General features: G+C 39.7%; 1 protein-coding gene across 1 annotated transcript in view; it reads right to left on the bottom strand.

Moving 5' to 3' along the window:
• Positions 1 to 11,046: 11,046 nt before the first annotated feature.
• LOC124164948 (netrin-1-like) overlaps positions 11,047 to 24,956 on the bottom strand; it is a 43,017-nt gene continuing 29,107 nt past the window's right edge. The window contains exon 2 of the mRNA XM_046542186.1: positions 11,047 to 11,327. Within this exon, the coding sequence (XP_046398142.1) occupies positions 11,047 to 11,327 (281 nt within the window). The remainder of the gene's footprint in view (positions 11,328 to 24,956) is intronic.

Below are 24,956 nucleotides of genomic sequence, written 5' to 3'. Positions count from 1 at the left end.
CGTTGCACTCGCTCTTAAAACTCCTCCATTTAAGGCGGCCTCCATCCTCTCCAGATCTCATCTTCGCCCACACCGTGAACACCGTCGAAGACGGCGACGCCCAGATGCCTTCGGAAGGAAAGGCCCGCGAACATCTACATCCACACCTACATAATACCCAGCGAGCCACCTCATGGGTGTTTGGCAGGGGATGACCAATCACTAGCGTACAAGGCAATCCTCAAATGCACACCGCACGGTCACAAAAATAATACGCATAATTACAAAAAAATGCGTGCACCATCATTTAAAGGCAAAACTTGGTGACGGTTAGCAATGCTGCTGCTGCCATTGAACTAAGGATGGCGTCTGATGTACTTACCGTTCTCATTAAGTCTGCACAGAGGCCACTGGTTTATTTATTGTTCAGAACTACTTAATTTTACTCAACTCGGCGCAACCATTGAGTTATAGACTCGAAAACTGGAACTAGGACAGCACTGAGGCCAATGGTTCAACTATTGTTCAGAGCTACCTAATTTTACTTAACTCGGCGAGATTATAGAGTAATAAAATCATTAACTGGACCTAAGGATTGTCATTTCCTGAGCACGGAAAAAATCTAGTTAGAATGGCTAAGAATGCAAAATGTATAAGTAAAATATATGTATTAAAGTATGTACAAACCAGATTCACCATTACAATTACTGTACCGTGGAGTATAAAGAAATCTGGTTTGATTTTTTTAATTTTCCGGTGATTGATTTTTTGATGAATTTTATGAATAAATAAAATGAACTTGTGACTCTAGCTTTACACAGTACTAGATAGGCACCAAGCCATTTTTTCGGTATAATTAACCACGCAAACGCTACCTAACCTCTGGCTCATACTACTGGACAACTGGCAACACAAGCTAATATTATGGTAATATTAACCATGATTCCGGTCATTCTTTCCACGAAGGCTTCACCCAGGATCGGTGTGGTAGTTATAACTACACTTTTTTCTCTGTGAGAAAAACTCGGCTTCTAAACCATTCTCATTAATTGTAATAAACCACATTGATTTCATTATTCTAAAAGCAGAAGGGTGGAATCACCATCGGGGACACTTCTCAAAAAATAGTTTAGTTAATAACAGTTTTCAGCGCATTTACCTATGAATGAAAATTTTCACCACAATAAATGAACGCAACACCAACTGTGGAATTATTTATTTCAGTAATAATCCATTTTATATGTTTATTTCTAATCTTGCTATCGTCTAAAAGAATATGATGTAGTATTCGCGTTAAAAATTTTACCTTTTTTTTTGAGTAGCAGTTATTTTTACGCGTAAATGCTTGAATCGTTCTTTTCGTGATTCTTTCGTTGAAGGAACGAGCAATCAATTTAAACTAGCAGCATTAAATTACTAGTTACTAAATTACTAAATCACTATCAACATTAAATCCTATTGGTTTTAGCCACCAAAAAAAGATAGGAAGATAGTAATTGATTATTTGAACCGATGAACTAATTGATGCAGTCAATGGTAGATTGAATTTGGGACGTTCACACTTACTTTCTACAACTGCAAGCCGAACATCCTCTGCCATGCATTCTGTTTGAGCTTCGCGGATGTAGGCACAGCAAGGTGTGTAAGCCCAACTTAGGGAAAAAGGGCTCGGAGGGGAAAAAAAACATTCAGGAAACGCTGGCTTCGTAGGCATGAAAAAATAAAACCACGGCCCTATCTGGAAGGGTAATCACTTTACTCTGCCCGCCCCATTAAAACGAGGAGAGTCGCATTCCGGCCACCGCGGCGTGCCAGTCGCGCGAGCCGTGAAGGATGTAGAAAAGAGGATGGAGAGAGGAGGCGTTGAAGGGGAAGGGATGGGGGAATAGACAAATAGATCCATCCCCGCCCTGTCTATTTGGGTGAGACGGAGCGGTTGAAGAGGCGGGGTCGTTGGCAGGGGGTGTTTGGAAGTAAGAGCGCCGGTGTGGAGATAGAAAACACAGCCACGGTCAAGCCTCCTTGACGCATTGCTCCGTAACAAACCAGTCGTTTAAAGGGCAGAACAAACAAAAAACCATCGTCGTCGCTGCTTTTCCTCCGCGAGAATTCTCTCTCAAACACTCAGGCGGCGACGAGAGCCACGTCTTACCTGTTCCCTGCGCTGACGGCGATCACGGAACCAGAATATCTCCATGGATGACATTTGGTCGTGGCTATCGCATGCTAGGAAACAATAACCAGCTGTAAAATGAATTCATTCTTTGGGCTTTATTTTTGAAGGAATTCAGAGGTTGACGATGAATATTTAGTACATTAACCGTAGCGGATATCCAAATGACCACTATTCATTAATTTATTTTGATATTTTTCATTTTTATTGGTTTATTTTTCGTAATTAATGTTCCTTATTGAAATAAATACTTGCAATTTTCCACGATTTAAAAATGTATTAGGTTTCAATGTTGCCACATCATTTTCGTGGTAAAAATATGTTGTACTTGGAATATGATGTTGTAACATTTAAACCTAGGTCGAGAAAAATTGCAAGTTTTTTTCTCATTATGAAAAATTCAAATCCACCACGGATTTCCATATTTTTCGGATTTTATTTTTTTTACTTAATTTTTTCACACTAATTCGTAAAAACTTGATCTGGTTGATCTTTTCCTAAGGGACTTCTATTCATACGCACCTTTATCCTCGTGTGACCACGATATCTGTTTCTGTGTGACGAAATACCGCTCCGCGTAGATTCAAAAATTCTAGTAGGTACTTTTTAATGATGCAGATAGCCTACTTGAGACTGCGTAATTAAAGCGAGTATAGGCGTTGCGTCAAACCCTAACTTTGCATAAATAGCGCAGCCAAAAAGAATTGTAAAGCGGTGAAAGCATTTTTATTGAATCTGCAGGAATGAAAATGACCCCCAACGCCGGTAATGTCCGCGGTTCCACTAATAGCATTAAGTAGAAGCGGAAGAAGCTGTAAGTTTCGTCTTAAACTCACTCACAATGTAAAATACAACCACTGCACCTTTAATAAAAATAAGAGTCGTACGGCAGTTATATTTAGGGAACAATACGTAATACTTTGTGCTGCATTTTTAGATATTTCATTACATTCCGTCAGAAAGCGAGTAATTTGGGTAGTAATGTGCCTAACAAAATATATGCATGAGGTATCCCAATAAAAGAAGTAGAAAAGGCTAATAATTATTTCCTTACATTGGTTCTACAGAACTGAATATAATCCAAGCGTGACGCTACAATCGCTGTTAGCGGCCGTACGTTCTGATTGGCTGATGAAAAAATTCACCAACTTATTATTAACGTTTTGGTAAATGATGATGTTATTCATAATTTACGCCTGAACATGATGATGACTCATCCAAATCCGGGTCGCGTTATGTAAAAAAGTAGCGGTATAAGTAATAATTAAATATCCAAGAGAACTTGGATTTTAAAAGGATTGGAAATGCCATCCCTTTAGCCATCACGAAAAATATTCGCGAGAAACTGCCATTTTTTCCCACGATCGCTGGAGCGATCCTTTGAGGTGTCCCTCCTGAGGGTTGAAAATAATAAATGTGCAATTCAGGCTTAACTATTGATGACGGTGATGATGATTAGCGTAAGTTTTAACACTAGAAGGACCAGACGCGTCATTCTGGCGGAAAACATCTACTTAATTAATCACATAATTTACAATTTCTTTTCTGTCGTATTAATTTTGTTTTACTTTTATTGACTTTTATGGTATGTATTCTGTTAAAATATGATTAAATGTTTTCAAATATAGAAAAAAATTATTCCACTTGCCTGCCTGAAGAGAAAAACACCACTCAAATTGACAGGTTAGGCATTTCTATTTCATTTGCAGCGGTAACGCATGTTTTATTCAAGAAACCACTTTTCTATATTACCTATGTCTGGCCATTTTGATGTTTTAGTAATCATATATATGCATTTCACATTCCTAATTGCTTTTTAATGAAAATGAGCAGCTTATCTTCCATACCGAGTGCTGTGTGCTAGGCCAGGGTAGGGGAAGCAGGAGGGACATAACCTCTGTTCGTTTAATTTCTTTTCAAATGATTTGTAAAAAAAAATATATTTAAAAATAAAGAAAAAGGTTATATTTGAAGTTATCAATTAATTTCAACACGAAGAAATATTTAACTTACTACTACCGTGAAAATGACGGGTAATGGTCCATCTAGGTAGCCATACAACCCAGGTCCTTCTAATGTTAAACGAGCAACAATTCAGGATAAATAATAGAATACGATCAAATCAGCGGGAGTTATGCGTTCTCCATGCCGACCCTGGCCACTCGTGGGTAAAGTGAAGGGTAACGGACACGAAGAGAGAAAAAAGAGGAAGCGAAGAATCTTTTCTCTTGTGTCCGCGCGGCGGCTCACTTAAAAGAAACCATCCTTTGCTCATTGATTCTATCTTCACCTATCTTACCATTTAATTATTACCTTACCCTCCTACCCCCTTCCACAGAGGCGTGTCAAGGTTTTGAACCAAGGGGAAAGGGACAAACCGATGGGTCTTGGAGGAAAAAAACCCAATAGGGTAGTTTCCTTCATCAAAGAAAACGAAAGGCATTGATTGCGATTCGTTACCCACCATTACTGTATTCATAATATACAAATTATTTCGTTTTAAAATACCGGTTTAGACGAATGGCAATGGTCAATTTTTAACCTCATTTGAAAAGGGCCAGATTGGCGCCCATGCGATGCCATTCCACGTGACGTCACAGGGACCTAGTTTCTATACGAGAAGATAGGAATTATACATCGTCTGAGGTTACCAATGCATTCATGAGGCGCAGAGCTCAGGGAAACATGTCTTAATAATCACTTATTAAAACTGGCTAAGGTCGGAAAGTTTTCTTGGTTTGATAAGGTATTGATAATCCTTATTCAAGCCAAGCGCTACCAGCCAGCAGGGTACTAGGCTACCCGCTATCAGCCTGCGTCGTATCAGCGCTAAGCCTCGCCTCAAGGTCACCTCACAGGGCGGCAGCGGGAACCAGAAATACGTCGCATAGAGAGATTTTCCGGCATCCATACTTACGCGTCGCGTTTTCGCGCGCTTGAAAATTTTCACTTTTCATTTAATCGCGAAAAATAGATATCGTCATTTAAAAATCTAAAAGCGTGAAATACGTACTCCAGGAGTAATAATCTTTCGTTTTAGGCAATAAAAAAATAATAGGAAACCTCCCTATTGGCATTTAGAAGTTGGCATATACAAAATAAGGAATAAATGTAGTATTATTTAATAATAAAAATAGATTTATCTCTCCGAAATGTCTAAAATTTACAACTTTGGTTACAAAAAAAGAAATAAGCTTTCGGGAGCTTAAGTGGTTAACACCAATGTTGGAACTACCATCCTTTAATTTAAATGCAATGATGTTCACAAAAATTATTAATGTTTTATGTATTATAAATATGTCATAAAATATGTGAGGTTTCTGTTCATTGTAGTTTTTTGAATTATGAATTGGAAGACTTTTTTTAAATAATGGTGCTCTATGCTCATTTGGATAGCTTATTGTTTTAATCGCAGAGAAGAAATTATTCACCTGGATTGGAATTTTTATCACTTAATTTCTCAAACTTGAAGCCCTCTGAATTTTCTATTCTAAATTGTACTCTAATTTTACTCTTATTTTTATACTTTCAAGGCTCATAATTCCACTGAATTCGTTGTAATAATAATCAGGGTTTTTACTAAATTCTAGAATCCTAATTACCTGCTTTCTTCATTCAGAAATCTTTATTTTCCCTGACTCTTTCGCTCAGTCTTTTCAATCGTATTCGCTCGACTGGGACAATTGCGAACAACTCCACCGATGTTTCAAGTTTTCTCATGAAATACATAAACGTAGAACATAATCTTTCGGTTAATTTGGAGTGGATCGTAAACAGTGAACTTAAATTCATCAAAATATTGCCTTGCACGGATCTAAAAACGGAAGTATACTTTATTTTTTTAAATTCTATTGCAATCGAAAGAAAAATAAAATTGATGAATAAGTCCACAGTTGAGAGTCTGGGGGTTTTAGTATTGGGCAAACCTTAAGCGCTCTGTTTTTATGTTGGCACGCATGGCTTTCGACCGTTCAAAATCTTCGCGCTGTTTACAGTAAACACTTTCTAACCCAGTGTTGCTTCTAATCAACATGAAGAAACGTCGTTTAAAAATGTGTGCACACTGCACTATCAATTACATTAGAGATAGATATGAACTACTGGTCATTTTAAGTAGTAAAATGAAATGGTTAAATGTTAAACTGCTTTCATAATTGTGATTGAGTTGAACACATGTAAATAAATGAATTAAATGTACACATTTTCAAACTGGCAAATCATCAAGATCGATATTTCCAGAAAAAACGCTTGGTTATAAAGGATTGAGCGGGCTGCTTTCACGCCGTCCTAAGAGAGTAGGCATGGCTCCCTATGACGACCTAAGAGAAGATTGAGGGAGAGAGTGGAAATAGTCTTGGGTGGTTTTTTAACGAATCATCCTCCCAGTGGGAAGTTGTGTACGAGAATCAGCGGGAGAGGCTTTTATCGCTCCATTAAGACGGTGTCATCCCGTTTTATTATTTTCTCAAAGCTCTCCGCGACTCGATGATGTGACGGGAACTAATCGGCCGTGTCATCGCAAATTTTAAACGTCACCTCCTCTCCGTTTCGTCCGCACCTCCTCCCGTGCGGTGGCGGGGAAAATTAAAGAGAGCCCCGCTGCTCTCATTTCGAGCCGGTCCACGGAGGATTACTAACGAAAGTGGTCTCGAAGAAGGCGAAACGAAACCAGTGGATATCCGATGGTAGCAAGAGTATCACCTATCACGCTAACAGATGTTATATGCAGAGTGGAGAAAGATTGCGTCACGAAATTTTAACCCTGGATTGCTGACATCAATAGGAATAAAAATTACAAATTAAGTTTATGCCAAAAACGCAGCATTTTTTAAATTACAGAAACATTAAGCCAAGCGCAACAATAGGTTGGCTTCCTATTCTTTTATTGCCTAAATCGATAGGTTATTACTCCTGGAGTACACGCTTTTAGAATTTTTAAATGAAGATATATAGTTTTCGCGATTGAATGAAAAGTGAAAATTTTCAAGCGCGCGAAAACCGGACTGCTAAGTATGAATTCTGGGAAAAGCCCGTGTGACTCCTGGCTGCTGTTGTTTGAGTCCACCTCGGTGCGAGGCTATGAACGCAGCTACGATGCAGGCTGCCTGCTGCCGAGCATGGCGGTAGCGTAAGGTACCCTGCTAGCAGGTAGCTCTTGGCTTAAATAAGGATTATTATTACCCTATCAAACGATGGAAGCTTTCCGAACTTAGGCAATTTTAATGGGTGATTATTAAGAGATGTTTCCCTGAGATCTGTGCCTCATGCATGCATAGGTAATCTCAGACGATGTAAAACTCCTGACTACTCGTATAGCACCTAGGCCCCTGTGGCGTCACGTGGAGTGGCATTGCATGGGCGCCAATCTGGTCTTTTTCAAATGGGGATAAAAATGGACCATTAATATTCGTCAAAACTGGGATTTCTAAAACCAAATAATTTGTATATTATGAATACACTAATGGTGGGTAACGAATCAATGCCTTTCGTTTTCTTTGATGAAGGAAACTACCGTATTGGGCGCGAGTTTGTCCTGGCGCAGTATGCTCTTGACAACTCATGACTTCGAATACTTTGCCTGCATTTGCCTTTATCTTCGTTGCCTTTAGCTATTAAACTAATATTAAGATATACCCTGCTCAAAGGATATAGTTCTCATTTTTCTATTATGTTATTTCAAGATGGAGTTCAATAGATTGGCAAGATAAAAAAATCAGTAATTTTTCCAGAATTTTAGTGGTCGATTACACATGGCTCCACTAAGGCTTATTATGTTATATCTCCAGTTCCCCTCATGTACATGCGAAGTATGAAGTTCTTACTTCTGGTAACGTTGCCACTATCATAATATCTGCCCTCACTTGTCTTTCATATTTATCGTAATATCTCAAGAAAAACACTTATGTCGTTAAAAAAAGCTGTTCTAGTGAGACAAAATCAATTATCTCAGGCAGCAGCTGTATCATCCATGTAGTTAAGTTCGCTTTAATGTTAATCGTTCTAATTTTATTGAATTATCCCAGTTATTCATACGGAAAAGGGCGCTTATAATCCTGAGGTTCACAGGTGCCTCGATTATTCAGCCTGAGAAAATCTGGTTCATACCTACACCGCTTATTTAATATTCGGGTAGCACCGAAAAAATTCTGCGAAAGCAACATCGCCTTAATGGCGTATATTAGTTACGCTTCCTCAAAGGATTATTCACCTGCAGCCATTCATGTATCAGGTAACCGTTCCGGGCGGATAAAAAATTAAGGTAAATTCAAGGACAAATGCAAAGTGTTGTCCATATAAATCTTAGCTTTCTATTTTAGAACTATATCGGTTCCCTCTCGGCCTCGCTTGATTTAGTGCATGATATCATCATTTTATAGAAACACCTTCTCCAGATTTTGCTTGTATATATGCGTGAGCACTCCGAGATAATTTTTTTTGCTGCTGGACATATTAGCCAAAGCTTTTCTTCAGTGGGTGATTTACCGATTGCCCTTGAGCAACGTGAAAAAAGAAGGCTGTTAAAATTTTCCATGTGATAAAGCAAAAAAGAATGCTATAATTTCAGAGTTGAGTAAACCTGCTCTATTTCACCTCTTGTCTTCAATCCTCCACTTGCCAGATAGTTATTTTGAGTGCGAAGACTGTGTATACTCATTCGCAATTAATTTAATATCCCTCGGAGGTTTTACCACTATAGTAATCTACATAGGTATACAACATCGAGAAATTTAATGAGGGAAAACATAGAAAGACAACTGAATTTTAGTAAGCTTGAAAATATTTTAAATTCGTTTCAAACGTACACATCTTAATCTATCTATATGAAGGCAACATTTGTTGGTAAGTATTGTACTTTCGTGCGTAATGTGCATTAAACACACCACGTCGGGCAATCGGGGTCACGGTAGCCATGGAAGTGAATTTTTCTGAAGAAAATATAGCGTAGTAACTGCCAAAAGGGGAGAGGCAATAGGCTGACTGTTAATTCCTTAGAATGGAAAAAGGTACTTTCTCATTCAAAGACTATATCCTGAATATACATACAATGTCACAAGCTGCCTCAAAAGGGGTAATTAAATGCAAAAGGATACAAATAAATTTAGTCTGCTGTTATGAGAGCTTGACTGAGTTCGACCTAGCATTTGTTAGAGCACTTAATTGTTCGGATATAAAACGAATTTCTACTCGCTCGGCAAAATATTTCTCACGTTTTATTGTTTCAATCGGAGATGGAAATGGAGTTCGGGTTATAGCGATCTTCTTAGTGTAAGTATGAGTGTCGTATGAAGTACTTAAAAATAACCTTTAATGTAACTATAAACTACATATCGGTAAGTATTTCATTTAGGTCATCGGTCAACTTCTATCGCTTAATCCTATTGTATCCGTGTAAAATCTTCAAATATACGCGTCGATTTTTTGTAAAGTTGGAAACCAGGGGATGAACCTTTACTGAAGGGAATTCTAATTGCTTAATTTAACATACGGGTCCTATGAAGTTCCACTTCTATTTTTAGAGGAGCTTTTTTCTTGGCGGTAATTGCACGTATATCCTGAGGTATTCGGCTTTAGAATTCCAGGCAGTGGTCAGAAAGTCAACTTTTACCGGAACAAAAAGGATATAAAAGTCTCGTGTGTCTTCTAGCAGACCAACGGTGCTTCCGGTCTCCCATAGGCGAACCGTCTGTCCTCGGGTGAACCCTTTCATTCATGGTATTGTTGTAACGGACCTACACCGTAACCCACCTCTTCAACCACACCTTAGCGAACGAAACCCATTCTTTTCTCTAACCCCCACCACCCTTTCTCCTTAAGTGTCCAACACTACTTACTCACCTTGCCACACACCTGAGCATGAAAGCGTTGGTCAGTCACCTCTTACTTGTTTCCGCTTCAGCAAGTAACCAATTATAACAAAAGTCACAACACTGAGTCACAAGATCATGTTTTCTATCCTTCTGGGTGTTAGCTTAAAGTCCGGTTTGTAGAAATTAATAACGAAACAATAAGAACTTAATGAAAAATTAGCTTCATGTCCCTCGGGGATTTATAAAAAAATAATAAACTCATACTTATCGCCACCAATCATTCTTCTGAATAACTATCAGCAAACTGCCACATAAAAAGCTTTGAATCGGAGTTTTTGCTCTTTACCCTTTTCGATAGGTAGGAGGACCAGAGGAAACTGTAGGTGCAGGTGTTTGAGATATGGGTCTGGAGAAGAATGGAGAAGGTGAAGTGGACGGAGAGGAGGAGGAACGACGAAGTGCTGGGGATGGTGGTCAGGAGAGGCAGCTTGTAGATGAGATACGTATGAGACAGAATATAGCGTGTGGGGAGGGAGTGTAGAAAACAGTGTTACAGGGTAGAATTTTGAGTAAACGAAGGAGAGGAAGGAAGAGAAAAGGATTTTAAGATATAATAAAAGATGGTATACCTTATTGTGAATTGTAGATGGTAGTCCACTAAGGGTGGGGAGATTTGTAGAATCTTCTAAAATACTCCATGCCTTAATACTCCGTACCTTAATCTATAAAATACTTTCATAATAACCCACTTCGATAACTTTCCCGAAGCTCACGCTCATACCCTTTCTGGCAAACTTTTGCGCAGATCGCCATCTTTGAACGCACCCTCCAGTTCCGGCCGGAACAATGCTGAGGACAAAGATACCGCCCTCCTCTCACGAGATGAATGCCCTTTTCGGACAAGTCATAAAAATCTCCGAGCGGCACAAACTGCGCTCTCATTGTGTCTTGGCGCGTCCGAATGTTTCGTGCATGTGGAAGGAGGAGTCCTCGTTGTTATTCTCTCCGCGTTACCATTGCCAACGCCGTCAACAACAACATGGCGGCCTTCCTTTTCGCTCCTGACCGCACCTCATATCCAACACCTCAAAATACCCCTTCCCCGCGTGCAGAGAATCCTTCTTCCCATTGTCCTGCTCCTCGACACTCTTTGCACCCCAACACCTCACCCTCTATTACCACCATCTCCCGCCAGAGGGCAGGGAAATCGCGACACCCTTGAGCCAAGCCGGCTGCTTTCACCCATCGCTTCGTGGGAGTCGTTTTTACTGCGATGCCCTCCGTCGTGAAAGTTTTCTGCTGCCGCCGCCGCCGCCGACTTCCAATAGCACGGGTGCGGGTTGAATGGATAGGTAGGAGGTGGCCGGCTGTAAAAATGGAAATAAGAAAAAAAAGTGTATGGAAGATGGCCGAGACAGAGCGTCGGCGAATCCTTATGGGTCGACCTGGCAACCGTCGACGGAACAGGTGGTATACGCAGAATGCGTGTGTGAGCTGCTCCACCGCGAAAAGGCTGTGGCAGGGATTTTCCGTTCTCCTCAACGAATCTAATGTAGGTTGGCGGTAAGAGTAGACTGAGAGCAGCGAAAGTGTGATGAGCAGTGGCGGATCTATGAGGGGGGTCATCCAATTTACACTAGATAGAATGGTAATTTTTTTCGACCTCCACTACTGCTGGAAATTTAGCCCCCACTTTGGCCCCCTCCCCCTTATCCATATCCTGGATCTGCCACTGGTGATGAGTATGTAGTTTTGATTTAAAAGGGTATGAATTAACTATGAAGAAAACCTTAATAATAACACGGAACAACCTGATAGGCCACGTCTTTAGATATGGTGGCCTGATGAAGACAATCGTTGAGGGATAAGTAGATGAAGAGAACAGAAAAGGAACACACTGGAGGAGGTGAATGAATTCTGTTAGTTGGGAAGCAGAATAACTAGCGATGGAAGATGTAAGAAAGAAATAATCAGCAGAATAGCCCAGGCGAAGAAAGCATACTACCGAAAGAAAGACAGCAGAAATTTTAAATATATAAGTAAGGAAACAATTTATCAGAACTTATATTTGCAATATGCTTCTCTGCGGAAGTGAGGCATGGTTAATGAAAGCTGCGGAGAAATCGAGATGCGATGCTACAGAAATAGATGAGGATTAAATTAAGTAGGAGAGAGGAGAAATCTCATGAAAACCTTAATAAGAAAAAGAAACTACCTTATAGGCCACATCTTGAGACATGATGATCTGATGAAGATAATCGTCGAGGGACTATTAAATGACAAAAACGGGAAAGGAAGACCTCGAATAAAATATATGAAACAGGTTAAAAGAATGTGATAGGAAAGAAATACGAAGGTGTGAAAATATTGGCTGATTGGAAAATTCATTGGAGAGCAGCGTCAAACCAATCTTAAGATTGTTGACCAGTAATGATGATTATGATGAATTAACTATCCAGCAGTTAACCATTCATAAATAAATTTTTAATTCTCAAGAGCCTCTGGTTACGCATAACAGCGTCATAGGCATAGAAATCGGAATTTTGACAAATAAAAGTCAAAAGTAAAGGCAATAGTACTTCTCCACCATATTTTTTATTCCGAGGTGTTTTCTTCCGCGATTCAAGATTTGAGTTTAAAAAACGGATGAAAAGCGCATTAAAAAATGACTGCGAGTTCTAAAAATCTCACGCAAATTCAGTGGCGACCCACGCTAATTGTCGCGTTTATGTAACTAGGGAGTCAGCTAATTTATTATGTAAATGCCGCCATTGAAATATGGCTGGATATTCACGCTAAATACGCTTCGGTTAATTTAATGAGAAATTTTTCCACATACCGGACTTTAGTTTATACTTCCGCAGCAGTATTACTTCCAAGACAAATAGTCTTCTTTCATACGCAAGGAATCTCGGCCACCGTATCTGATGCCTTGATAATATTATTGCTTGATTTGGGTGATGGGTGAGGTCATCTCTATCGATTAAATCGTATACGTAACGTGTAGATATCATTTTATCACTACAATTTTTTAAATCAATGAATGAGGCGACCATCAATAGCATCTTTGTGTTGGGCATCCCAATACATCCATGAATAAATGCTATTCCTTGATGGAGCTAAAATATATCGTGTTCAACACCATAAACTCGAGTCATAAAAAGCACGTTGGTGAAACTTGAGGCCGTAAGAAATGTATATAGTAGCATATCAGAGTATTGTGTCCGGAGACTGGTTTCTAAGTGAGGACGCATGCCTTCAGTTCGGCAGGTCTCATTTTGGGGACGGATCACTTGCTTAAAATTTATGGTACAAGCTTCAAATTTTCAGGGTGTATGAAGCAGATCGTTGCTTCCATTTTTCTGTATCTAAAATATAATAACTTTACACTTTAATTATTTTCTTAGATATTATTTTTAATATTTTACAAAAAGATTAATGTCAAACAAGGCATACTTTGCTTATCGTGAAAACTTCAAGATGTTATTACATTTTATATGGGAGAAGAAGATGAGTTAGGTCGAAAAAACAATATCTTCCTTCTTCAGTAATTTATTTATTTTATTTGTTTGTTTTCCCGTATGGAGCTATACTGCCATTTTACAGCGACAGAATAAAGAATTAATCTCTCGTAATTATGAAATCAGAAGCCCGATAAGTTGTCGCCCAACGAGTCGGTGACGTAATTCATGTTTCGGCTGTCATAGGAAGACGCTCTTTAAAGGGAGGTATAGTCGCAAAATGTAAACAACAATGAACCACGGGAGGCCCAAAGTCGAAGAGTAGCTGAAAAGCAATGAACCGCTTGGAAGGAGTCGGTGACATCACCAACTTAGCTATGGAAATGTAAAGGGCGTCGATTTTTCGCCGCGAAGATCTCGAAAAATATGCGACGGATTGAAAAATAGAAATACAGGAAAGGTCTCTTTATTTTTCACGCTCTATCATTAACGATAATAAAGAAAATATGTGAACGGGCCCATTCCGTACTGGCTAGTTTGTTCGCTAGCATCTTTGGACCTGCACATGCCCAAGGATCGTGTGATTCAGGGTATAATATTGTACTCGATTGTGGCCGTTGCTTGTCTCGGTTTTTGAAACGGTAATGCAGTGCCGTTTAACGAGGTCTTGTTCGTATGGGGATAGGCGCCGAATCAACCGACCTCCCCAAACGTATGTACATACTCCCTCTACCATCTGTTGTCCCATGCAAGTGAACGGTATCTCGAGACCCCGAACCGTGTTTGCAAAAAAATCGAGGGAGGGAGAGGGTGAAAACATTGCCCTAGGATCAGCAAGCAGCCGACCCTTGTTTCAAGGGTTTTCCTTTCCTCGAGTAGTACTACCCTCGGTTCTCGAGAGAAGGGCTTCTGTGTTGTGTGTACTCGCACCCTTCGCTTCGAGCCGACGAGCATCTGTTGCTCTACGAGTGCAAAAACGTACGGAACGGCATGTGTTTTATATTCGCAAGAGAAGACATAAGCCAGATCTCTTCTCTGTCTCACTGTTAACAGTAGAAGTCGGCGTAAATAACCGCGTGTTGTTACAAATTATCGGGTAAATTGCATAACTTGGCCCACCTGTTTGAGATCATAATGTTGATGATTGTTTCTAGGAAATCTATCAGGATTAATTATCAACTAGCCTAGGCGCAAAATAGTGTCCCAAAACATGTTTCCATTCAGGCTAATCTTGAAATCCTAATCCACAAAATCGTATGCGTAAAACCTGAGCAATATAATCGTGTCTGAAATTTTTTCGGTCAGAATAGCGGCCCAAAAAAACCGCATTGAAGCCAATAATTCGATTTTCGTCGTGTGAACTCGATTTTCATTCATTTTTCTTTAATAATAAATATTTAGTTAAAAATTTTACGTGATTTTTCTCAGTATTCTAACAGTTTACTGAAGATAAATAAAAAAATAATTCAAGATACGCCTGAACGGAATGATGTTTTGAGACACCACTTTGCGGCTATAAGAGCCTACAGAAGCGGCCGACATGTCTCTGTAACGATATAGAAATCCTGGAAATATCATCAACTCTGTAATAAGGAAAAAGCTGGAAGGTATTTTTACGCTTATGTCTGGTTACGATGAAATAAATACAGTATAAATTTCGAATTCTCTGATGAAACAGGTGTAATAGTGCGGGATACAAACATTACCTATGAGTATGAGAAAGGAAAGCAGTTTCCCATATTTTCCACATTTTACCCAACATTATTAGGTTGTTTCAAATATGATCCGTAAAAATTCAAACCCCAGCTGTAAGAAATTTTTGCAAAATGGTGTAAAATAGCTATTTCTATTTCGCCGTATAATTTGTATTTATTTTAGTTTTAGTATCTAAGCCATGGTATCATTCTACCTCAATCATTCTACCTATATATCCCGTAAAAGCATAGCTTCCTTTTCATTATATACCCTCCTTCAAAGATGGATTCAATTTTTATCTCTAAATGTTGGAGCACTTTAGAAAGACGTAATTTTTTACCCCCCTACATTGGGATACGATAAGGACGCTAGCCACTCACTTGAATGAGATTTCTCCATTCGTTTAATACGATTTTGAGCATACTGATTCAAAAGACCAATATGCAAATGGCGTGTTAACAACTTCATCCACAGCAAAGGTAATATTAGCATGAGAGTGTGTAGAGGGAATAATAATTGAGAAACGCCCGAGCGAAACATAACCTTCTCTCTTTTCGGCTCTCGCCGGCAGATGGCACGTGCGAGCTGTTGTTTGGCGGTTTTTCACACCGCAGAGGTGGCGCCGTTAAAAAGAGCGGCAGTGTGGGAAAGAGAGGAGAGACAAAGATACGACGTTTTTATCTGAAACAGCGCCTCATTTTCCCGTATTTTAACTTCCAACTCTTCCTTTTTTTCTCTGGAATTCTCTCTCCTCACTACTGCAAAAAAAAAGGGCCGAGGGTAGAAAGGTGTGTTCTTATTGGTGATAATTAACACCGTCGCAAATTCCCCACGGACGCTCTCGGCTCGTACACACTCTGGCTAATCTTCACTCTTTCCCTCTCCATTTGATGTTTTCCCCACTCCCCTCATCGCCTTTGTATTGCACCCAATGAAGCTTCTCCTCTCTCTTGCTGCTTTTGTCCCGCTATCTCTTCTCTCTTTCTCTCTTGAGCTCGCCGGCGTAATTGCCGGCCGCTCTAATCGGATTCACAGCGCAACATCTTTTACTTTTTTTTACATCCGACCCTCTCCTTCTCCATTGCTTTCCAACAATTTCCTCTCGTCACCATCACCTTAAGCCTTTTTCCTTCAATCCGCACGCTATATTCCTGCATGAAATATTACATTAGGTTTCTTCACCAATCTTATTCCTCGTAATAAAAATTATATTTGAAGATCTTATCTTCTATCATAATTTATCCAGGGTCTCCAGAATCGGTCGGTATAATGAAAGCAATTGTTCTCAGTAAACGTTTCGGCAAATAATATATTTCATCATCAGGACTCAGGGGTCAACGAATTTCAGTAAACATAAATGCCATGCGCAAAACCTTAAACACCTTCATCTTAAAATTTATGAAAGGATACTTAATCCACCCATTCCATGTTTTAAAATAAAAGTGCAATCATCATTATCACTAGAAAGTAACTGTACACGGTAATTCTGTTTGTTTATGTGAGTATGTTTTGTATGCTTTAAGAAAGATGTTGTACCCTCAATTGTTCATTGCATGTAGACCTGATGGAATAACTTATGTTCCGAACCATTGGCTAAGAAGAGTATTTTCTATACTGCCCGATATTTGAGATCTTGAATGAATTGTAAGCCTTGAGAGGTCAAGAATTAGAAGGCTCAGTGGTAAGAACGGGTGGCTACAAACCGAAGGGTTTTGTATTCAAATTCTGATTGAGTCTTTGGACATCCTCAATTAAAAAAAAGAAAAACATTAAATGTGAGGTGGTTAAGCTTTGATTGGATCTCTTATTTCCAAGTGAAAAAAAAGAAAATTGGAAGTATAATTCTGAAATGATTCGATTGCTGTCAGCTCCATAGTTATGTTTACGTATCAAATTTTCAGTAAAATACCAAGAGGATTCCTTACAATGATCAAGTATAAAATTTATCCTCTCCAGTCTTCTTTGCCTGTACTCTAATTAACCACCGTATTATACGCCGTAGCCTTACACATTACATCTTGGCTAAGTAATCTAAATTTACTGACATCAAATTTTTATTTTTAATGCAAAGGACTTTATTTAAATACATCTAACATCTAAAATTACTACGTAGTTAGATAACGGTACTCCTAATGATGTCACTGGTAAAGCCTGAAATGAGAGAGTCGCATTTAGAGAGTGCTGGATCGAGGGTATTCGACATTATTTAACCGATAACTTCTCTCTTCGTTTGAAATTTTGCAGAAAATGCTAGATTGAATTTCAAAATAACAAAGAGTTCACCGCCAGGCTCATCAAACTCGCCTTGCATATTGAGATAAAATCTGTGCGTAAAATTTCCACTGAAGGAGTAAGATGTTTATTTGGAGAGAGCCTGCATTAACGTGTGGAGTAAGGTAGCTGAGTGGAGCGTAATGAGCTCGTTCCTGCTCCAGCCACAGCAATGGACTGACTCCTCGTACTCAATGAGTGGTCACAGAATTTCAGCGACCCGTTTACGGTTGATGAGCTCTTAAAAATTATTTGGGGACCAAGGGTGCGAATAACACTCGAAAATAGTTCCCAAGTACTCAGCAGTGTCATTTGAGCCGGTAAATTTGGGCTCCATAATTATTAAGCCACGTCGGTGACCTTTAGCTAAAAACTGAATGGCTGGTGACATCGCTTATTTCGTAATTAAATCTTTTCTCGCACATTAACCCCCTTTATATGTTTAGGAAAAGTAATAGTTAAATGGTGAAGTTCAGTGGATGATGTTTTTGTAATGCCAATGCAATTCGTGCGTCAAATGAGCAATGGTGCAGGGAAATATGAAAAACAAAATTCATTGATAGTCTTATATAGTCTCACTGATTCCTTTTGATCTGATTTCATGAGGTGCGAATTCATCTATTGTGATATATTGCTTTAACTAGTCCAACCATTAAAAGGAGCATAATAGGTTGAACAGTCCAATATGTATACCCTTTTATTTCTAACTACTTAAATAAATTTATCCCCCTGGTTTTTCACCTTTCCTATGAATAAAAATTTATTGATGCTAAGTTAATATATATAAAAACGGATTACTCAGGGAAAAATGCTTGGTAGTGGGCAAAATTATTGAACAATTTTGTAAATTTTACTCATCTCTTTACTGTTTTTTACTATCTATCATTGTGTATTACTAAAATTATGTGATGTAGCTAAGTATTTTTTTGATAGTTAATATACTTATTAATAGGTATTACTATATTCTAAATTATTAACAATACAAATTGTATTCACGCAGTTCAATGTTCAACCGGAATAGCCGACGCTATTCTCACACATTCAACTCCATAGTCACGCAAAGGCTGTTGCTAACGTTGTCATAAGGCCCGACCACAACACCTTAAGTTGGCGTAAATCAACTTCCTATGAACCTGACAATTAACGACACATTCTTTCAATCGAGGCACAAACACGGCAACACTTGTGAAATCGATTTTTGAAGGCCTACGACAATTGTTATTTCAATCGATAGGCAAAACTATCTTAGTTACGACTGGTTGAATGCAAGATAAAGTTAAGCTTTCCTCGGCGTATGAGTTTCCAAATTCAATTAAGGATATGCTAAGTTCTGAACCATTTGACGATTTTCTGAGTTTTCAACTCTAGGTTATGATCAGTGTGTTAGGTTATTTAAGTAAAATTGTTGTGAACAAAGCTATGGAGTGGAACTGCAGTGAAAAGTCTCAGAAGTGGTCCAGATATTTTCTTTTGACCCGGTCGCCATCTCGCAGGAAAAGCGAAACCCTTCCACTTCTTATCTCCACCAAGCTCTCTCCAAAGTTTCACTGTTCCCCCGACAAATTTTCCCGACTCGAGCCCCTTTTATTTCTTTCTCCCTTGATCCAAAGCCACACTCATCCAACCCATATCCTTTTCCGCACAAAACCTTTGCGGCACCCAATTATTATCACTACGCGCGTATCTCCGGGTCCTCTCATACGCTCGTGAACATTTTTTTTCGAATTCCAAAAAACTCACAGATTCCCATCAAGGGTCCCCGCAGTCTGACTCTCGTCTTTTTGCTTGGGTTATCTCGATCATAATGAACCTACGAACGAATCCCACCAGCGCAGCGCAGAGTTACGAACTCCTTTGTTGTTTCCTCTGATATCACCCTTGTTTGGGCCTCTTTTGTTCTCTTTCGCCAGCCTTCCCAGTCTCCTGCATGCTTGCTTACTGACCTCCTACCCCTGAAGCAAGAAGACCATCATATTTGCGCCGGAGGGAGTCGCCAATTGCAGAACCAGATGTTAAACCGCATGCCTCGTTAGCACTGCTAGCCTCTTACCCTAGTTATCCGAAGTACTTGTTAGAGGGCGAATGGTGACAATGGCTCCATACTTTCAGCTAGTGTGAGGCTGGGAGTATACTCCTAAGACTAAGTATATATATTCAGGGTGGAAATTGCAATGCTCAGGAGATGGTAGGGGAGACAATTTAAATTTTTTGTCAATAAACATGGGGTCGCTACTCCGTAGTTACTGAGCTACGGTAACGAGAACATTTTTCGCTTATTTAAAAACATTTTTTTAATCTTTGAGCTTAATTTAACGAGAGCAGTGACCGAGTATCGACAATGCGATTGCGATATCTCGCCCATTTTGAGATTAATTTTTTCAGATAATTATAATAGCACATTTTCGCCCAACCTTAATCATTTAATGTCCTTAAAAATCCATAATATTTAATAAAATTTCGGAAAGTCTGCATACCATATAAAACCCGATTTCATGGTAATTGCAAACAAAATAATCCTTGCGTAACCGTAGTTCAGAAACTAACGAGTTGCGCCCCATATCTGTGCACAAAAAATACTTAAAATTGCATCCCTTACCACCCATGAAGTATCGCAGATTCCTTCTGAAACACCTCGTATACAATATAGTACAAGATAACTGCGTAGTAACCAAAAGCGGATGCCAAAAAATCCAATTTCATTATTTGTATGGGATTTGGAGGAAGTTGGAGAAATGATCAGTAACTAAGATAATTGCCTTTATTCACGATTTTGCACCATTTTTCTGCACACTCGCTGCTTGGCATTTGAGAGCGGTTGGACCAGCTCGGAAGGACGCCATCTTTTAAATTCTCTTAGTTCTACCAGTTTGTTCTCCATTGGCTCCATTATCCACCCGTAATATTATTTATGATTTTTTTTCATTTACAATTCCTCAATTGGTAAGTACCGATCCTCTGAAATACTCCCATTCCTTTCACTCCATATTCCCACCCGCGCCTTGCGTAATAACCGGATACTGTACCAATCTAAGTTTCGTCTTTCTCTCTCCCAGGGATCACTTTTCCGGAAAAATTGATAAGATGGAAATTTCAGGTGCATCACCAATGAAAACTTTTACTTCACCAGCTTAAAAAACATTGTATTAAATAAATTAATTTATGCCAATAAGCCACTTGTCTACACACGTCAGACCTCATGGAGCCATTTACGCTAGGGGGTACCTAATGAATACCACCAAGCCGGAAGGTAATGTACCCCACTACTCAATATAACGATTTTACTCCCCCCTGATTCGTTGCGTCAATCGTAATTGGAGAGACGATCAGTCAATGAGATTCTTGTTACCGAAAACTCTTGCCTTGCATGTGATCTGAGTTTTCTCCGAAGTTTCTGTCAGTGAACTTTGAGCCGTTCCCCGTTACCTAAAGAACGAGTTTACGCGATAAAATCCGGGTGAAACGAAATATTTTCTGGGGCCTCCGAAAAAACCTCCAAATTCCCGCCCACTGGATTGCCTTGGTGAGCTGTCTTAGCTCACGCCTCCGACGAATCCGAATCCTCCTTCAAACCGCGACAATTTCTCATTCCGACAGGTCTCCGACACGATCGAGAAATCGAAAGAGATTCTTCTGTTCAATAAATTCAACCAATTCAGGCGAGTTCTAATGGAGGCTCGGCATATTGAAATAAAAGGTAGCTGCACTCTTCCAAAATTATTTTTAACGCGTCGTACGCATTAAAATAATTGTGGATGATATCAACTACCTTTCTTTTCCGTGGGTCTCTTTTCGTCAGTCCCTAGATTAGTAGTGATTAGTGGCGTAGGCACGGGGGGGGGGGTGTTTCCGGGTTACAGCCATAGATTTATTAAAGCACTATACATATACTATACACCATTTTGAACTATATACTCTAAGTTTACAATACCCTCCCCTTTAGCCTTTAAAAAAGGCGCCAAAAACGAGTAAGATTTTTCAAAATTACCGTTTTTGAGTTCTAAGAATCACGTTTTCAGCATTAAAAATCCCAAAATTTTTCCGAGGAGGGACCCCAGGATCCCACTCTGCCCTATGGTGTTTTCCATTCACCACGGAAGGGCCCCGAAACCTCCATGAAATCCTCCCCATTTCAAAATCCTGGCTATACCACTGCTTCTGAGTATAAGCTATTGAGTCACTGACATAATTTTAGCCCGAAAATTGCAATTGAAATAATACTCCAATAAGAAATGAAATTTTTTGTCACCCACTGCGTATTAAAATTAGTTCAATTAAGTTTCTACTCGTGTCACTGACGGTAGAGCGCCCCTAATTGAAAGGGGAAACAAGTTATAATTAGGTCTCAAACCTTCAATTAAGTCCGTTATGCCCCTGTGCGTCAAATTTATAAGTTTTCTACAGCATTTCTCATGAATCCAAATACTATATTGCAAATATTGAGAATGAATGGCCGTGCTGCGGACATTTTTAATACCGATTAATATGCATCCTACTACCTAACTTTGTGCGGAGGCAACCATATAGATGACTACTTTTGGATTAAGGAACGTTTGGTGTAGGATTTTATGGAACCCATTATCCGTTTGATACGAATTCCCCGATACAGCAACCTTGCTTCCCGGAAACTGGCAGTGGCGCGGCGCGGCCCCGTTGGGCAACAGGGCATGAATAGAATTTATTTACAATCACAAATAACAATATTTTTATAGACTATGAATGATAGAAAAATTAAAAATAAATTAATTAGTGTTACTATTAGTTTGTTTTTTTATTTCGGGGTAAAATTTAGGACTAGATCATTTTTCAACATTTTCGTTTATTAACAACAAAATATGCGATTTAAAAATAGGAGAAAGCCATTTTCTTGATCTACATAAATTTTTGCAACTTTTTGTTCAAGATGAATGCTGTAAACATTGTAGTTTTTCTGTAATGCTGTAGACATTGTAGACAAGGTTGAGTTACAAAGTTCATGAAGTTCACAAAACGGCTAAATTGACGGTGCGCGTAGTCATTTATTGCACTGGCGAGGCACATTTTTGAATTTCTCATTTTAAAAAAATACATCAGGGTTTAAAATAAAATTTTCATTAAAATGAAATATTATTCATTATTTTACCATGCGCACAACCCCAAATATTATTTTGCAAAGTACAGTGGCATATCATATTGACACCGACAGTAACTGATCTCGACCTGACCCGGTGTAAAACCCGAGAAAACTTCACTGCAATTGTTCGCCGGGAAAAAACAAAAAAAAATTATAGTAACTGATCTCATTCCGACAGCTTTCCGACACTATCGAGAAATCGAAAGAGTTCTCTCTTCGCATGTCTATAGCGAATTCTGAGTTTGAGCCATCGAAAGCATGAAATGATTTTACCCACAAATTTTACAATTTGGAGGAATCTCCAATTAGCAACAAAATGAGTTGTCATCTAACGTGCATTAAAATAGGTTAAAGTCGCTGCTCGCGCTAGAGTGATCCGAAAAGGAGAAATAATTTACGAGCGCCGACGCTCGACGCTTTTTTCCAAGCTCCGACGGGCCATGAGCAGAAAACGAGTTAATTGATAAAAAATTATTTCATATTTGAATACTGAGCACACTTGAGGCGTCCTTTCGACATAATCGCCCCGGCAATTGAAGAATTGGTCGTGGTTATGCACAAGCTTTATTACACCTTCTTCATGGGATGTTGCCGCCAATGACTTCCAATTAGTGTTGCCTTTGTCCTAAATCTCATCGCCAGTTTGAAAACACTTCTCTCGTAGCCACATCTTCATTTCAGCGGAAAGATGGAAGTCCCCCGGCACCTGGTCGGCATTGCACGGCGGATGATCGAAAATGTCCCATTGAAATTGTTCAAGGAGCAGTTGGGCTGAATCAGCGCCGAGATGACGGGCGTAGTCATGGATCAGAACACTTCCAGAATTCAGTATTTCTGTTATTTTGTTTTGAATGGGAATGGGCATAATATGTTGCATCGAGCAGCTGCATTAACGTTGTCACCGGCTGGGTGAAACCCACGAGCATCGCACCTTTTTGAAACAAAACACGGTAGCATAATCTGAAAGGATCGCCGGAATTTCTTCGTTTGTCTGGCGATTTTTGGTGCATCCATCGTAGTGATTTTTACTTTGATTCATGAGTGCCGTATTTAATCCGTCTCATCCGTAGCTACAATGCATTAAAAATTCTCTTTTATTGACATAAAGGTCAACTCTGACGCCATTTGGAGAGTTTTCTGGCTGTCGGGAGCTTCTCGTAGAAATGTTGGTCTTAAACAGCCTTACCCGGAGTCAAATCCGAGAAAATATTATGAATAGTATTCGCCGGGAAAGCCTACGTCCCTTTATTAGCAAATTCGTTTGTTAAAAGGGGCGAAATCAATGAAACATTAGGAGGGGGAATGCGCAGTTGATTTCCGGGAGGTGATTCGGGAGTCTTGACCTTTGAACTCTCGGTAGCCCCGCTGTCTCGACATCACGCCGAAGTAAAAGATCAGCTTCCCCGGTTTGGATGTGTCGCGGACGCGCGGCCTGTCTCCGATTTAATTTCGCTGTTGCTTCCCTTCGAGGCCTTCGACGTCATCCACCGCGTCGAGCCCCATGACGAGAGAGCGGTCAGCGGCAAAAAAAGAACGTTCGCTTAGGATGGATGCGAGGCGGGTTGAATGGCAGATTCCCGCGGTCGAGGCCCGCGATAGACGGATTGGCTACGACCTCGGCGAACGCGAGGACTTCCCTGGTGCTAGCGAAGGCAAACTTGATGCTATTTCTGGGCTATTTCGATATTTCTCATAAGAGGAAGCACGATAATTACAAAAGAGGATCCTCAACTCTGCCTATAAATGTGTTGCCACTCACCGCGCATTTAAATGGGTTTACAGAAGTCGCCACTCGCGTCGCTGTCGGACAAAGTGATCCGGGTTGCACTGGGAGATAAATTATAATTAGGAGTGTTTACCGAAATGTATGCATATGATTAATTTTAAGTGTACCGGGACTAGCCACGGTGATAAATTTATGATCCTGGTCCGCTTACGGTGATCCTGGCCAAAGCAAATGATTCTTTCTCTGTGGATTTTTTGCACTATGTATATGATGATAAGATCTATCAAATTCATAAATTTTCAACGCCATCCCTCGCAATTAAAAGCATTATAATGCAAAATAATGGAAAAATTGGATCGCATCGCACTCATCACCGAACCTTGGATATTTTTGGAAACCGATCATAATGTGACCGAAGTGGCAGCAGATATCAGCCTGTTATGGGACGGAATTGGGCTTCCTCTATTCCGGAAAGCATCTCTTTCCTTCCTCTAAGAGAAAGCATCACTAAAGCTTGGCCGGAATTTTCACCTGGCGCATCACGCCAGAGATTAATTTCTAAATCTTTACGTATCGGAACGCATACCCACATATGTATAATCCACACATGATTTTAAACATGGGCCGAGTTTTCAAAAGCTTCCCCCCTCAGAGGCAGAGAATTTTCTGAGACTGCCCTATCCCTGCTTGAATGTTGCATGGATGACATTTCATGCGCAACATTCCGTCCGTC

Source organism: Ischnura elegans, chromosome 9 (assembly GCF_921293095.1).
Source record: "Ischnura elegans chromosome 9, ioIscEleg1.1, whole genome shotgun sequence".
Lineage (NCBI taxonomy): Eukaryota > Metazoa > Arthropoda > Insecta > Odonata > Coenagrionidae > Ischnura > Ischnura elegans.
This window is presented reverse-complemented; position numbering and strand designations above follow the sequence as displayed.